Below are 13,925 nucleotides of genomic sequence, written 5' to 3'. Positions count from 1 at the left end.
CAGACTGTTTTCCATTATGGCTATACCAACTTATATTTCCACCAAGAGTGCACAGGGTTGTTATTCTCTACATCCTCACAAGCACTTGTTATTCCTTGTCTGTTTGATGATAGTTGTTCTAACAGGCATGAGGTAACAGCCAATTGTGGTTTTGATTTGCATTTCCTTGGTGAATAGTGATGTTAACACCTTTTCATGCACCTGTTGGCCATATGTATGTCTTATTTGGAAAAATGTCTATTCAGGTCCTCTGCCCATTTGCTAATTGGATTATTGAATTGTATGAGTTCGTTAAATATGTTGGATGTCAACCTTTTAACAAAAATCGTTTCTTCTAGATTTGTGGTTTCCAGTCTTACAGTTAAGTCTTTGATCCATTTCAAGTTATTTTTTGTCAGTGATGCAAGATGGGGGTCTAGTTTCATTCTTTTACATGCAAAATGCCAATTTTCCCAGCATCATTTACTGAAGATACTCTCTTTTCTCCATTTAGTATTCTTGGCTCGCTGGTCAAATATTAGTTGACCATATATGCATGGGTTTATTTCTGGACTCTCGATTCTATTTCATTGGTCTATATGTTTTTCTTCATGCTAGTACCATAATATTTTGATAATCAGGGAGTGATGCCTCCCATTTTGTTTTCTCAGATTTACTTTGGCCATTCAAATCTTTTGTGGTTCCATATAAATTTTAGGATTTTTTTTTCTACGTCTGTAAAATGCCGTTGGAATCTTGGTTGGTATTGCAGATGAATTTTGGTAGTATCAACATTTTAACAATATTAATTATTCCAATCCATGAACACAGGATACCTTTCCATTTATTTGTGTCTTTTATTTCTTTTATCAATAGTTCAAAGTTTTCAGTGTAGAGATCTTTCACCTCCTTGGTTAAATTTATTTCTAATATTTTATTGTTTTTGACACTGGTAAATGGGATCATTTTCTTTATTTCTTCAGATAATTTGTTATTAGTATGTATAAATGCTAGTATGTTTGTATCTGCAACTTTACTGAATTTATTGATTAGATCTAATAGGTTTTTCGTGGAGTCTTTAGGATTTTCTAAATGCTCTATAAATTTATGTCATTAAAAATAGACAGTTTTACTTCTTTTCCAATTCTGATGCCTTGTATTTCCTGCCTGATTGCTCTGGCTTGGTCATTTTGACCCTTAATCCTATACTACCTTACATTATAATGAAACAGTTTTAGTAGATATGGCTTGCCTGCTGGTTCTTGTCAATGAGGGCATATATCATGTACATATTATATATTAATCATCTTCTGTAGCTATAGTACTTATATAGGTCATAGACTTTATTAAACCTAGAAACAACCCCGAGTCATTTTTCCTAAACCCTCATTTTACAGTTAAATAAACAACTTCCAAGGAAACTATGTCATAATTCAAAGTCACATGACTAAAGTCAGATTTGAGAGTATGGTATCATCTCCTCATTCTAGCACAGTGGTTCTCAACCTTCCTAACGCCGTGACCCTTTAATACAGTTCCTCATGTTGTGGTGACCCCCAACCATAAAATGATTTTCATTGCTACTTCATAACTGTAATTTTGCTACTGTTAGGAATTGTAATGTAAATATCTGATGTGCTATATGTGTTTTCCAATGGTCGTGACCCACAGGTTGAGAACCGCTGTTCTGGCACCTCCTTCTCCCACCATGGCACTATATCTGACTTCGTATAAGAAATATTTGTTCCAGGCTAAACACTAGTGCAGAAAAAAATTATGTACCTTGGACCTCCTTGTCCTGGGAATCTCCTTTAGATCCATAAAATCTTCACATCAGTACGTGCCTAGTTAGGGAAAATAACATGAGTTTGAGCCCCTGCGATCAGTCACGTTATAGTAAGTGTACATATTTTAGAGAGAGTGGAACACCTGATTATAGCTGAGATCATTACCTATCATGTTATGCAGCACTGCTGATAATGGAGCTGCTGTCCTCACGTTGGGAGTGTCTCCAGAGACGGCCTGTTCTCTTTCACATACACCTAAGGTTTGCCACTTATCGTTGTAGAAACTTTTACACTTTTGCTCGAATGACCCTGTTACTACTGCACTGTGATGAGTTGTCTGTAACATACCACAGGCATATTGCATCATTTGAACATGTTTCAGGGTGCTGCTTGACATGCTCTACATAGGAAGACTACTGTCATTGAAATCCTGATGTCTTTAAACAAGGTAATGCAGGGATCTTTGCAGATAATCTCACCTTCCTTCCATAACATGTTTTTAATATGGTCTAAAACAGTTTAAATTAAATGTGCTCAAGGCTGACATTACCTCCTCAACCCATAAAGAAAAAACACATAGCCATTGTCTAGGTCCTTTGTTTACTATGGAATTAAATGCTCAATTTATACATTAACCAAGTACCAAAAATTAGCCGGGTATTTTTTTCAGTTCCCTTTTCAATTTCTTTGCCAATCATTGTGTTCTACATGACATATGCTTCTGAGAGCACCAATAGCTTTCTAGTTTGTATTGTTGTCTGTGAGGAACGAGTCTAACTTCAGATAATTGTCATGCAAAATAATTTTACTGAACATGCTCTGGAAAACAGCATTCCACAAGTACTTTTATATGTATTTATAAAGACAGTTGCCCTGAAAATTTCTGGATGGCTCTCTGAAGCACCTTTAACAGCCTCTGTTACATCCTGGGACATAAGAGCAGTTAGAACTACTCTATAACTCCCATTATTCAGCTGCTCAGGGAATCTCTGACAAATTAAGAAAAACAAGTTAATTATTAAAAGGAATATTAAAATAGATACCAAGTAGACGGTTAAATGTAAAAGAACACTGTGTACATTTGTGTACTTGCAGTTTTTTTCAATAACTAGTGAATGATTATCCTTAAAAGTGATGTATCAGAAATGGGCTTAGGTAGTAAAATGAACAGGATGCTGAATGGTACCCACAGGCATACCTCGGAGATATTGCACATTCAGTTCCAGACCACTGCAATAAAGTGAGTATCTTGTCTCCAACTTGTGAAACATGCAACATCTGTGAAGTGCAATAAAACGAGGTATGCCTGTACTACTGTATTTGCACCATTTCAAATATGAGTGGGTACATTGATGGTTATCTGGGTAGTAGGAGTAGAAGTGATTTTCTTCTATAGTTCTACATTTTACAAATATTTTACAATATGCATGGATTTCTATTCTAATAAGAGAAAAATAAGGAAAGTTTTGAGTCAACATTTTTCAAACCCAATCCATGTATCATAATCACTCAGATTTTTCAGTGTCCCTTACCAAACAGAGCATGGGAAGGGGTGTGTGTGTTTTTACTGCTGAATATAAAGGCCACAGAGAATAGTTAGGAGGCATTACAGCATATAGGCCTCAGGTGCAGACCAGACCTTGTATGAATCTTGGGTTTACTCCTTACCAGCTGCTATTCACATCTCCTCTCTGCTCCTTCCTTAAGCCTCCGTTTTTCATCAGTAAAGTAGTGATAACAGAGAGGCTTACATGGGGGAGTCTGTGACTAGTGCTAGGACCATGCCTGACACCATACTCAATAAATCGTAACTATCATTATCATTAATCAACTCCTTGGTTCAGGAGGCCTTGCGTCATTTGGCTCCTGCAGCCAATCATGTCACTAACCATATATTTCTCTCTCACACAGCCAATATCCTAATAGTGAATTTCTCCTTTATCCTCTACCCCCCAATACAAACAGCCATTAAAAAATTCTTCTTAGTGGTTGTCATTTCAGACCATGCTCAGCTGTTACCTCCTCTTATCAGGTGTTTCCCAGTTCCCCTGGCAAAGGGGCTTGGCCCCTCCTATTCCTATTATAACACATAGGTGCACACTCATGATTAGTGTACATTTCTGCTACTCATCCACAGGCTGTGACAGGGTGGGCCAGGGGCATCGGCTACAGTGCCAGCGGTTCTCAACCTGTGGGTCACGAACAATGAAAATACATCCTGCATATCAGATATTTACATTACGATTCATAACAGTAGCAAAATTACAGTTATGAAGTAGCAACGAAAATAATTTTATGGTTGGAGGTCACCACAACATGAGGAACTGTATTAAAGGGTTGCGGCATTAGGAAGGTTGAGAACTACTGGTACACCATGCCTGCAAATTCAAAACATTCATGAATGGATGAATGCAAAATAGTACAGCCTGTTTTTCTAGTCTAAGGTTTTTGATGGAGCATCCTAAAAATTTGAAAACAGATTTCTAGTACCTGATTCTGAACTATTCTGTTACAAAGGATAAAGATATAGAGTCAAGAAAGGTCTACATTTGATATTAGAGTATGGTATATGCTTTTAGCAGATCACCAGGGAAAAGACATGTTAATAAGTAATTTAATAGTTTGCTTTCCCAGAATAAAACAGCTACCAAAACAGTGAGTAGTTTCCACTGTTCCCTACAGATAATCCCCCAAACCTCTCTGGCCCACTGTTTGCTTCCATGCCAAATTCTATTAGTCTGAATTTTTAAACAATTCCATAGAACCGTAACTGCAAAGTATACCCAGGCCTTCACATTATTTTTGTGCCAAAAAAAACAACCCAAATAGAATTTTGTCTCTTACTTAAGAAAAAGATTTTGCTGGTGTGTAAATACTTACTATATACCTTGAGCAGTGAAAGTCTATAATATTGTGTCCATCCTAAATGGATGAAGTAATCTGTTTTGTTTTGTTTTGTCTCTGGCTAATTCAGGTGTTTTACAAATATTACCATCATTTAAACCTAATTTTTAGATTGATTAAACAATTAGAAACACAAAAAACACCTTTAAAAATGTTCTTTTAAGGTTTCCTCATGTGGTAAAGCCATTTTAAGGTCAATGCAAAGAATGCCTGATGGAAATAAATGAAAAAAAAGTTGCTTCTTACATGAGTAAAATGAAGCTTTGTAAAATACTGCCCACTAAGGAAAACTTCTTAGACCTTCGGCATTAAATATCCACTGGATACATATTTCCCAAGGCAACGGTTTTTCACAAAGTTTCAGTCACAGCTACTGTTTTATCTACGTTTGAAATTTGCGTTCAAGTCACGGTGTAGATCTACTCAAGAAATCTCACATTTTAAAATGCAGTCCCAGTGTTCTTAGGGGAGCATTCAGTTTGGATTTGGGGCTTAAACAGCTGTGATGTTAAGATCTTAGCTGGCAGTGTGGGGGGAGGAGCCCTGGAGTGGACTGCAAAGGCAGGTTTCAGGGCTGGGGCTGGGGCTGGAGCCTGGTCTGTCCTCACCCGTGTCTGCCCTTCCCCAGCACGCCATGCCCTTCTGGAGGATCTCCAGCCACTCGGACCTCATGGCCCTCCACCACGCCTTGGAACTGGAGTACCTGTAACCGCCACATAGCACTTTGAAACCGCGTAACTGCCCTGTGACCAGGAATGAACGAACCCAGCAGGCCTGAGTCTATGTCGGTGCCGGACTAGCGAACGTACCCATTTCAGCGTGGTGACGCCCAGCTGCTGCCGGCCTTCACCTCTGCCCTTGTGGTAAATGAAGGCCCACGCACGTCTATTTCTTCAAACAGCTGTTGCCTCGAGTACTGTGAATCCAATGAAAAGAAGCCATGAGAATGTTCTAGTACAATGTAATGTGTCTTCGCCACATTAACTGCATGGTTAACTACATGGTTCAAACCTGTGAAGAAAGGACCTGCAGACGCCTGAGTCTTTAGCATCTTCAATGTGACATAAACAGCTTCTCCAATACGGCAACTTGATTGCACAATGAAGACGGAAATGTTTCCTGAACACCAGTGGGGGATGTTCTTACAAAGAAGGTTTACTTTTCGGTGTCTCATACCCAGGGTAATCTGCACACCTCTACTTATTTATGAACAGACTTTTTAAAAAACAGCTTTATTGAGGTATAATCCGAGTACCATTCAGTTCCCTCGAACAGACTTTGTGGGCATCCAGTAATTGAAGAGACTATGAATAGCCTAAGAAATAAGCGATTAAAGGCCTTGGCCTCATGACACAGCAAGGACTTTGAATTTTAGCACATTGCAAAGTAGTTTAAAGTATGTCTAATTTAAACGTATAATATGTACATCACTGAGACAATCATGTACAGAAAGAATTTTTGGTGTAAATTTGTAATAATGGATGATTCTTTTACATATTGTTTAGAAAATATTGAAAGGCAGCAATGCCTTGATAGAAGTATGAGGCAGTACATGCACAGATTCGTGTGCAGGGCCTTAGCAAAGTGTACTGGGTATAAATATGTAGATAATAGGGTTTTTTTTTTGTTTGTTTTTTTTTAGATAATGTTGTCAAGACCAAAAGCATGGATGTCAAGTGTCAATAGGATTTCATTTTCCAAATCTCCCCTCCCCCAATCAGTTTATTGTTTTGTGTGTGCTATGAGGAAGGCCTTGGTAAAATAATACAGCAGTGTCTTTAATCATTTGAATAAAAAATCCTCTTAGAACCTCACTTTTTCATTTTCAAAGACTAATGTATTATATGTAAGTACTCGGAAAAAATGATTATTCAAATGCTTCTTCCCACATAAAATATGTGGATGATAGATATATTTTATTAATGAAATGGTTCATGAATTGGAGACTAGCAAAGTTTTCATGTGCTTAGATGATCATGTCTGCATTTCCTTGTTTAGATAAAGGAGGACATCACCATACATCTGGAAATTAGCAAAACTTTGCATTACTCTCTACATTCATGTTCCCTCTGCTTTCCTACTCTCCACCCACCCTCCCAGGAAAGTTCATTGCTGGCAGTGGACGTGGCAGTCATCACCACCAAGAAATAATATTTCTCTTCACCTGTCTTATATATTACAGGACAAATCTGGGAAATAAAAATTGTCATCTTTGTTGTACCATACAAAATGTTTCTCCAAAAGGGATTACTTTGAGCACTAGTTCCTCTTATCTATAAAGCCTTCTGTTGTCATGAAATTACTTTTTGGATGAATTTCCTTTAATATTATATTGGGTGGGGTAAACACCAGCTAAGACCCAAAGTAGCTAAAGAGCTACCCTCTCCCTTTCTTCATGTTGCTGCTAGAATTAGTCAGTTGAAAATTCTCCAAATTATTTAACAATTGTTTGGGGTTGTTTTTTGTTTGTTTGTTTTTTGCTTGGAGCAAACAGAATTTGACAATTTTTCATCTTTTCATTTTATGTTTTTGTACTCCGCAGATTGAAAAGACAAAGTTTATCTCGGCCTTATTGTATAACGGTGTGTTGTGTCCACAGTTGTGTACAGAATTCTTCTTCATTAATTTTGTGTTTAAATTAATAAAATTGATTTGTGAAGTACTGTAAGCTCCTTGATTGTCAGTATTTTCTTCTTTATCTCCTGGTTACAAGAAATAGCAGGACCTGGTTGCATTGCAATGCTCATAGTCCAACAAAAGAAGTTGTATGAAGCAATTCTAGCAACGGCTTCATCAGTCCCTGAGGAGACTAATCTGGAAGGGTCACAGCTGGTTCTTTGTTCGCCTTAAGAACAGATGAATGGAAAAGCTCTTTCCTTCCTCCAAAACTCTATAAGCCAGACCCTCGCTCAAATGTATCTACCACAGAACAGAATTCAGCATTAAAGATCTTGAATGACAGAGCATAGATTTAGCCACGTATGCACCGGAGGGACAGCAATATAAAGCAGTTTTATCAAAAAGAATGCCCACAAGATATACTTCTAAAAGTTGGTCAGGTTACTCATGGACAGAGAGCTATAAACCAGCACAACTTGCTTCCTCCTGGGATTTCATCTTAGACACACAACATGCAAACACGTGAAAATCCAACATGCAGTTGTCTGAGCTATTTATCAGGCCCACGATTTACATTTTTCACACGCATGCAACAGGACAAGAGGCAGGCGTTATGAAGGGTCTGAGCATGCTCAGAAATCCTGAATATGAAAAATACTTGGAGAAAGTCTTTAAAGAGGCAAGAGTAGGCAGTGGAGGGATGTTTAGGTACTGGGTGAAGAAAGTATGGAAATGGGCAAAATGGAGGACATACCCTCTAAAGATGAATTTTCTAAAGCACCATTTTTAACACGATATCTCCTGGCCAAAATGTTTAGGCTCCCTTTTGAGCATAGATTAGAGCCCCGATTTCTCTACCTGACATTCTAGAGTTGCCAAATACAGTCTACTTTTTTCCCTGACATTCTCTCACATTATTATTCTGAGCAACCCTTCAATGCACATTAACTGGGCCCTTTAATAGACCAAACAACCCATAAGCCTTATCTCTGCTTAGAGCAGCAGTCCCCTGGTTGGTGACTGCTGGCTTAGAGCACTCCCCATTGCCAGCAATGACTCTCCACCCTCAGACTGCCCAAACCAGGTCAAGCTCCAGTGCCCTCCCCCTTGCAGAGCCTTCTTTTCCATCATGGCGCACCGTGTGAGTTCCTTCTCTTGAACTTCTCCCACCCCCATCTAGAGTCTTATAGGCAAGTCCTATGATTCCTTGCAATAAAGACTCACGGGGGCCCCACCACGAGGGCATTGTCCTAAGAGCTGAAGGTAGCCGGTCCCTGATCCTGAGGATGGTGTTGACATTGGACCAGGTGGGAATACACAAGAAATGATTTAATGAATAAGACACATTCACTAGGAAACGCTCCTTATGGAAAATTAAAACAAGGGATATGGGTAAGTGACAGTGCATAAGCTTCCTTGGAAACGATGAACAGAGACCAGATGTTTGAACTGAGACAAAATGCTAAGAAGTAGGCGGCATCTAAAGTTCAGGGGCAGAGCATATAGGCAAAGGTCCTCAGGGGAAAGTACGTCTATTTAGTGTGTGCTGGGAGTAAAACTCATGCCCATGGGACAAGAAGAGGTGGCTTGGGAAGGGAATGGAGACTGGGAAAACCCTGAGGTCACACGCTGAGGCATTTCCTCGGGGCTGTTGGGTAAACAAGGGGCTATAGAATGCAACAGAGGTGGGAAAACGAGCTATCAGTCCAGGCGAGCAATGGCCAGGTTCAGATTAGGATGGGTAAATGGAAATCTGAATGACGGCGATGACAGGACTTGCTAATGGGTTGGATTGGGGGGCGGGGGGGAAGGCGGGAAGAGGTGAGGCACTAGAAGAATGTGGACACTGCCAAAGGAAGGACTCTCACTACCACTGTGAAATCGATAGTGTGGCCTAGTGGTTAAGAGCCTGGCTTCTGCAGGCAGACTGACTGGGTTCTGATCCCAGCTTCCCTGACTTAGCTAACCAAGTTTTTTAACTTCTGTGCCCTCATTTCCTTATCTGTAAAACGGGCATAACAATATCTACATTAGGGCATTATTATGACAAAGTAAGTTAATACGTACACCGTGCTTGGGACTCTGCTTGGCATATTATTTAATATTGCCTATTATTGTGCTGGCTAAGTATTCACATACATTTTTTCACCCCAACTAAAGACCCAGCTCCTTGACTGCACAGGCCACTTGTAAGCTCACTGCATTATTCTGTTCTGGCCCAGGAAACAAGATACAAAAGACAGTCTAGTTCAAGACCTCAAGGATAGGGGCAGTGGCAAAAAACTAAAGAATTAATTACAGCAATAAAACAAGCTTTAATGAGCATCACCAATGGGGCAGGCAGGAAAAACGCTTCCCTGAAGAGCTGATGTCTGAGCTGAGGCCTGAGGCTGAAGCCGGCTTTAGCAGAGTGGGAGGTGGGGAGAGCATGAGAGAGGCTTAGAGCGGGAAGGAGTGGAGCAGGGAAGATGAGAAAGACACCATGGGACGTGGGACTGGAGCACGCAGAGCGCGGGGCGAGGGGCTTGCCAGCCGTGGGGTAAGCATTTTAACTGCCTGTCCTAACTTCAGGCTCGATGAAATTATGCATGAGCTTGTATTATACATGAGCTTGTATGACACATGCTTTCATTATACATGAGCGTGACGCCCCACCCCACCTTGATGGAAGAAAGAGAAAGAAGAGGCTAGGAACAGGCTCCTGCATCAGCACCCAGACTGACACCTTTCTACACTGAGTTTGACTTCAAATGTTAGGTCTGAGTACTGTCTAGTTCAGCCGTGGGCAAACTATGGCCCGTTTGAAATGAATAAAACTAAAAAAAAAAAAAAGACCTTACTCTTTTAGGTAATGATGTTTACTTTGAATTTATATTAGTTCACACAAACACTCCATCCATGCTTTTGTTCCGGCCCTCCGGTCCAGTTTAAGAACCCATTGTGGCCCTCGAGTCAAAAAGTTTGCCCACCCCTGGTCTAGTTGAACCCCTTTCATTTTACACATTACAAAACTCGGGTTAAATGCTTTGCCCAAGAGGTCACACCAAATAAGTTCGAGTCAAGACCCCAACTGACTCTTGGATACAACAGAGAATCACTGAGTGCTCAGGTCAGAGAAGCTGGGGTGGCCCCTGCTCTGTCACCACACACCAAGGTATTTGGCATCCTGTCCACCGTTAGCACAGACGCCCAGTGATGCCTGAGTGCCTTTTCTTTTAAACCTAAGCACCTCAATGCTGTCATCCTTCCAGAGCTTGGTTTAAAATGTATCTTCCAATCAACATTTACAAATGTCAGACACACCTACATTTTGCAACAACTTTTTAAGTCTGCTTTTCAAAACATCTGAATATGACATGGGTGTTTCCCAATTCCAAGGGATATAAAGGAGGCCATTGATTCAACAGAATGCAGAGACCATGCCATGGGTATTGTACGTTCATTTACTACAGACCTGGAAGAAATTCCAAGCCTCCAACATGTGCCCACCCTATATGCAGCCACAAAAGCTGCAGCTGGAACAGTCCTGTCCACCCGCTCAGAATAGTTTTTTGACAGCTCGAAGGAGAAATTTAGTAAAAGTTCTCCTTTCTTTCGGGTGTCTCTCAGCATGTTTCCATTTCTCTCCGTTCTGTGCCATGATACAAACTGACAGGAGAACTTGTAGCCGAAGAAATGAAAGGGTTTGTAATTTAGGAAACCTTTGGCCCCACTGACTGAAAGCAGGTTGTTTGTAAAAAGGAAATCCTGACCTCAGCTAACTGGCAAACTCTGTCAGAAGCAATCGAAGGAAGCGAAGGAGAAAGAACAGCGCTGGGGATTTTTATTGGCAGCAGAAGAAAAACGGATGCTTTCCCGGGAAAAGCCCTTCCGAGAGCACTCTCCAGTGGAGGAACAGCATGCCCGGAGGCACTGAGGTGCGACTACACTGTTGCCTGGTGGTTCTGCTCTGGTTTTGTGGGCTGGTGTGACTGGGGCACTTCGTTGCTTGGGACAATAGCTAGACTAAGAACCCTAAAAATGGATTCCCTCCAGACAGCTGAAATTGAAGTGCCCCTTCTCCCAGCACCCATGACCTTTCCCATCTTCTATCCTGGCTTGCCTAAAGCTCCAAGGCTCCCCGAGGACAGGGTAGACCAGGTGTGACAGGAGATGAGCGACCTAACATTTTCCTGTTGGTGCTATCCACCCACTCACCATTCCTCCCTGCCTCCCTCTGGTATCTGTTTGGCAGGACTCTGCAGTGACCTCTGGGTAACTCCATAAAAGAATGGAGGCCCTGATTTCCTTAAGCCAGTGCTTCTCAGTTGGATGCCCACTGAAATCTCCCAGAAGCTTTGGCATATACCCCTGCTTGAGTCTCACTGTGGAGACTCTAATTTAATTTGGGTTGGATTTGAGCAGTCAAGGCAGAGAGCCATTGCTTTGTGCCAACCAGGTGTGAAAATGAACAAGGAAACATAATTTAAAATGGAGTCAAATAGTCCTACAGAGGGAGCTCTCACTCACTACCACTCACCTACACGTTACAGATTCCAAAAGGAAGAAGCTTACCCTTATATCTTTTGACAAGAAGAAACTTGCTTTACTATTCCAGCAGAAGGAAGGAAGATTTTTCTCCTTGCCTAGCAACAGACCCAGCCAATGAGAAACTGTCATGATTCAGCCAATGAGAAGCCACTACACTTTGAACTTCAGGTTTCCTCCCATGGACATTTTGTTCACAACAGCCCTTTCCAACTCCTCCCTTTTCTCTATGCAAAAGGGTTCCTCTCCTTTGTTCTCCAGAGTTGCCTACAGCTTTGTCATAGTTTGCTTGTCCTAAATTGCAATTCTCTGCTATCCTATCTGATAAAGAGGTAATATGCAAATTAACCCTCACAACCTCACAAGATGACTGCCTACAACTAGGCTGTCAGGGGGGTTAGTGAGGGACGACCAAACCACTGAACAGCAGGCTGCATGGGCGACCAGGCCGGCAGAGGGGCCATTTGGGGTGACCAGGCCAGCAGGGGGGGCAGTTGGGGACAACCAGGCCGGCAGGGGTGGGGCAGTTGGGGGCGATTAGGCTGGCAGGGGGAGGGAGGGGGGCAGTGAGTGGCGACTAGACCGGCAGGGGGGACAGTAAGGGGCGACCAGGCAGGCAGGCAAGTGAGCAATTAGGAGCCAGCGGTCCAGGATTGTGAGAGGGATGTCTGACTGCCAGGGATGACTGGCAGTCAGACATTCCCCCAGGGGTCCCAGATTGGAGAGGGTGCAGGCAGGGCTGAGGAGGATACCCTCCCCCTCTCCCCACCCAGCCCCGTTCACGAACTTCATGCACTGGGTCTCTAGTTCCCAAATAAAGTAATTTTGCTGGTAGACAACTGGCTATTTTCATTTTTTAGGGTCCACAAAGGCATGTGAGAAACACCTCCATCTAGTCACTGGCCAGCAGGGCTGGGCAACTCATGAAGTGTGCATTCCATTCCGTGGCCTTTCTTTTTCTAATCCATTCTAATTTCCAGTGGCCATGTTTATGCCCCTGAAATCCTTGTGACCCAACTCAATTCCATTCAATCATCTAGGGTGTAACTACTGTGAGTGAAGAATTCCGCCCTGTGTCAGAGGTGTCCCCAGGACTGGCCACCCAATGGGGAAACAGAGATATGTGATCAAAGACAAATTGGGATGAGGTCCTGACAAATTACAAGGACACCTGCAATCTAGGGGGGCAAAAGTCACAAAGAATTTTAACTAATGATGGAAACCCAGAGGGTACAGCAATCAGTGCTGGCTGGGGAAACAAACAGAAGTCTCATTGAAGGGGTGACAGTTTCATTGGCCTAAATGAAATAAAATAAGAATAAGATGCTTATAGGCTCCTGAACCTCATCATCCCACAATTTAATGAGAGAGAAACGTAGAGTAACTGGAGACTGGGACAATGGGAGAGCTGGCTGCACTAATCCAATCAAGAGGTAACAAAGGTCTGTTCTAGGGCAGCCCTAGGGAGAGAAACATGACACCAACATAGGTGTCCCAGGGGCAGAGTTAGTCATGAGTGGGTGAGTGGGCTTTTAGGACCCTCTTGCTCCCCTCTTCCAAATACAACACTAGAAAGGATCCTGCTAGATCCGGCCAGATACAAAAATGTGTGTATAATTAAATTGGATTACAGCTGAGGGTTGGTTCATTCTACAACTTTCTAATCCAGAAGCAGAAGGCCTTGCTGTCTTTGATACTAATTTTATATATCATTGAATGTGAGTGTGTGAATGAGAGAGAGAGACAGAGAGAGAGAGAGAGAGAGAGAGAGAGAGAGAGAGAGAGAGAGAGAGGGAGAGAAATGCAGTGTTTTGAGGGGCAAGAAAAGCAACTTGGTTTCCCTGATGGTCCCAGAAAGTACAGCAATCAGACCAAAGCCCTTTATATATAATTGAGAAAATATCGCTTTTCCATTTACCTTGGGGGACGAGGGCCTGGAGGGTGAACGTGGGCCCCAGCCTGTATTCCAGGACCCCTGAGCAAGGCCTCTGAAGCATCTCCAAGATTCCCACAGGCACTCACTCCTCACACCTCCCTGAAGGGACTCTGTCCTTTGAAATGAACCAAGCACCCAGAGGCTGCTTCAAGGTGCTTAATACAAGACCCCTT

General features: G+C 42.0%; 1 protein-coding gene across 8 annotated transcripts in view; it reads left to right on the top strand.

Annotated features, from left to right (window-relative positions):
- The window catches only part of EYA1 (EYA transcriptional coactivator and phosphatase 1), a gene marked incomplete at both ends in the record, with an annotated part of 278,470 nt that extends 271,140 nt beyond the window's left edge, over nt 1-7,330 (top strand). For all 8 annotated transcript variants that reach the window (XM_081111750.1, XM_081111749.1, XM_081111745.1 and 5 more), the window contains one exon: nt 5,299-7,330. In XM_081111750.1, coding sequence (XP_080967876.1) covers nt 5,299-5,379 — 81 coding nt within the window. The remainder of the gene's footprint in view (nt 1-5,298) is intronic.
- Nucleotides 7,331-13,925: the final 6,595 nt, after the last annotated feature.

This window comes from Myotis nattereri, assembly GCF_964212035.1.
Source record: "Myotis nattereri genome assembly, chromosome: 17".
Lineage (NCBI taxonomy): Eukaryota > Metazoa > Chordata > Mammalia > Chiroptera > Vespertilionidae > Myotis > Myotis nattereri.
Note: the sequence above shows the minus strand (reverse complement) of the source record. Positions and strands in the feature narration are given on the sequence as shown.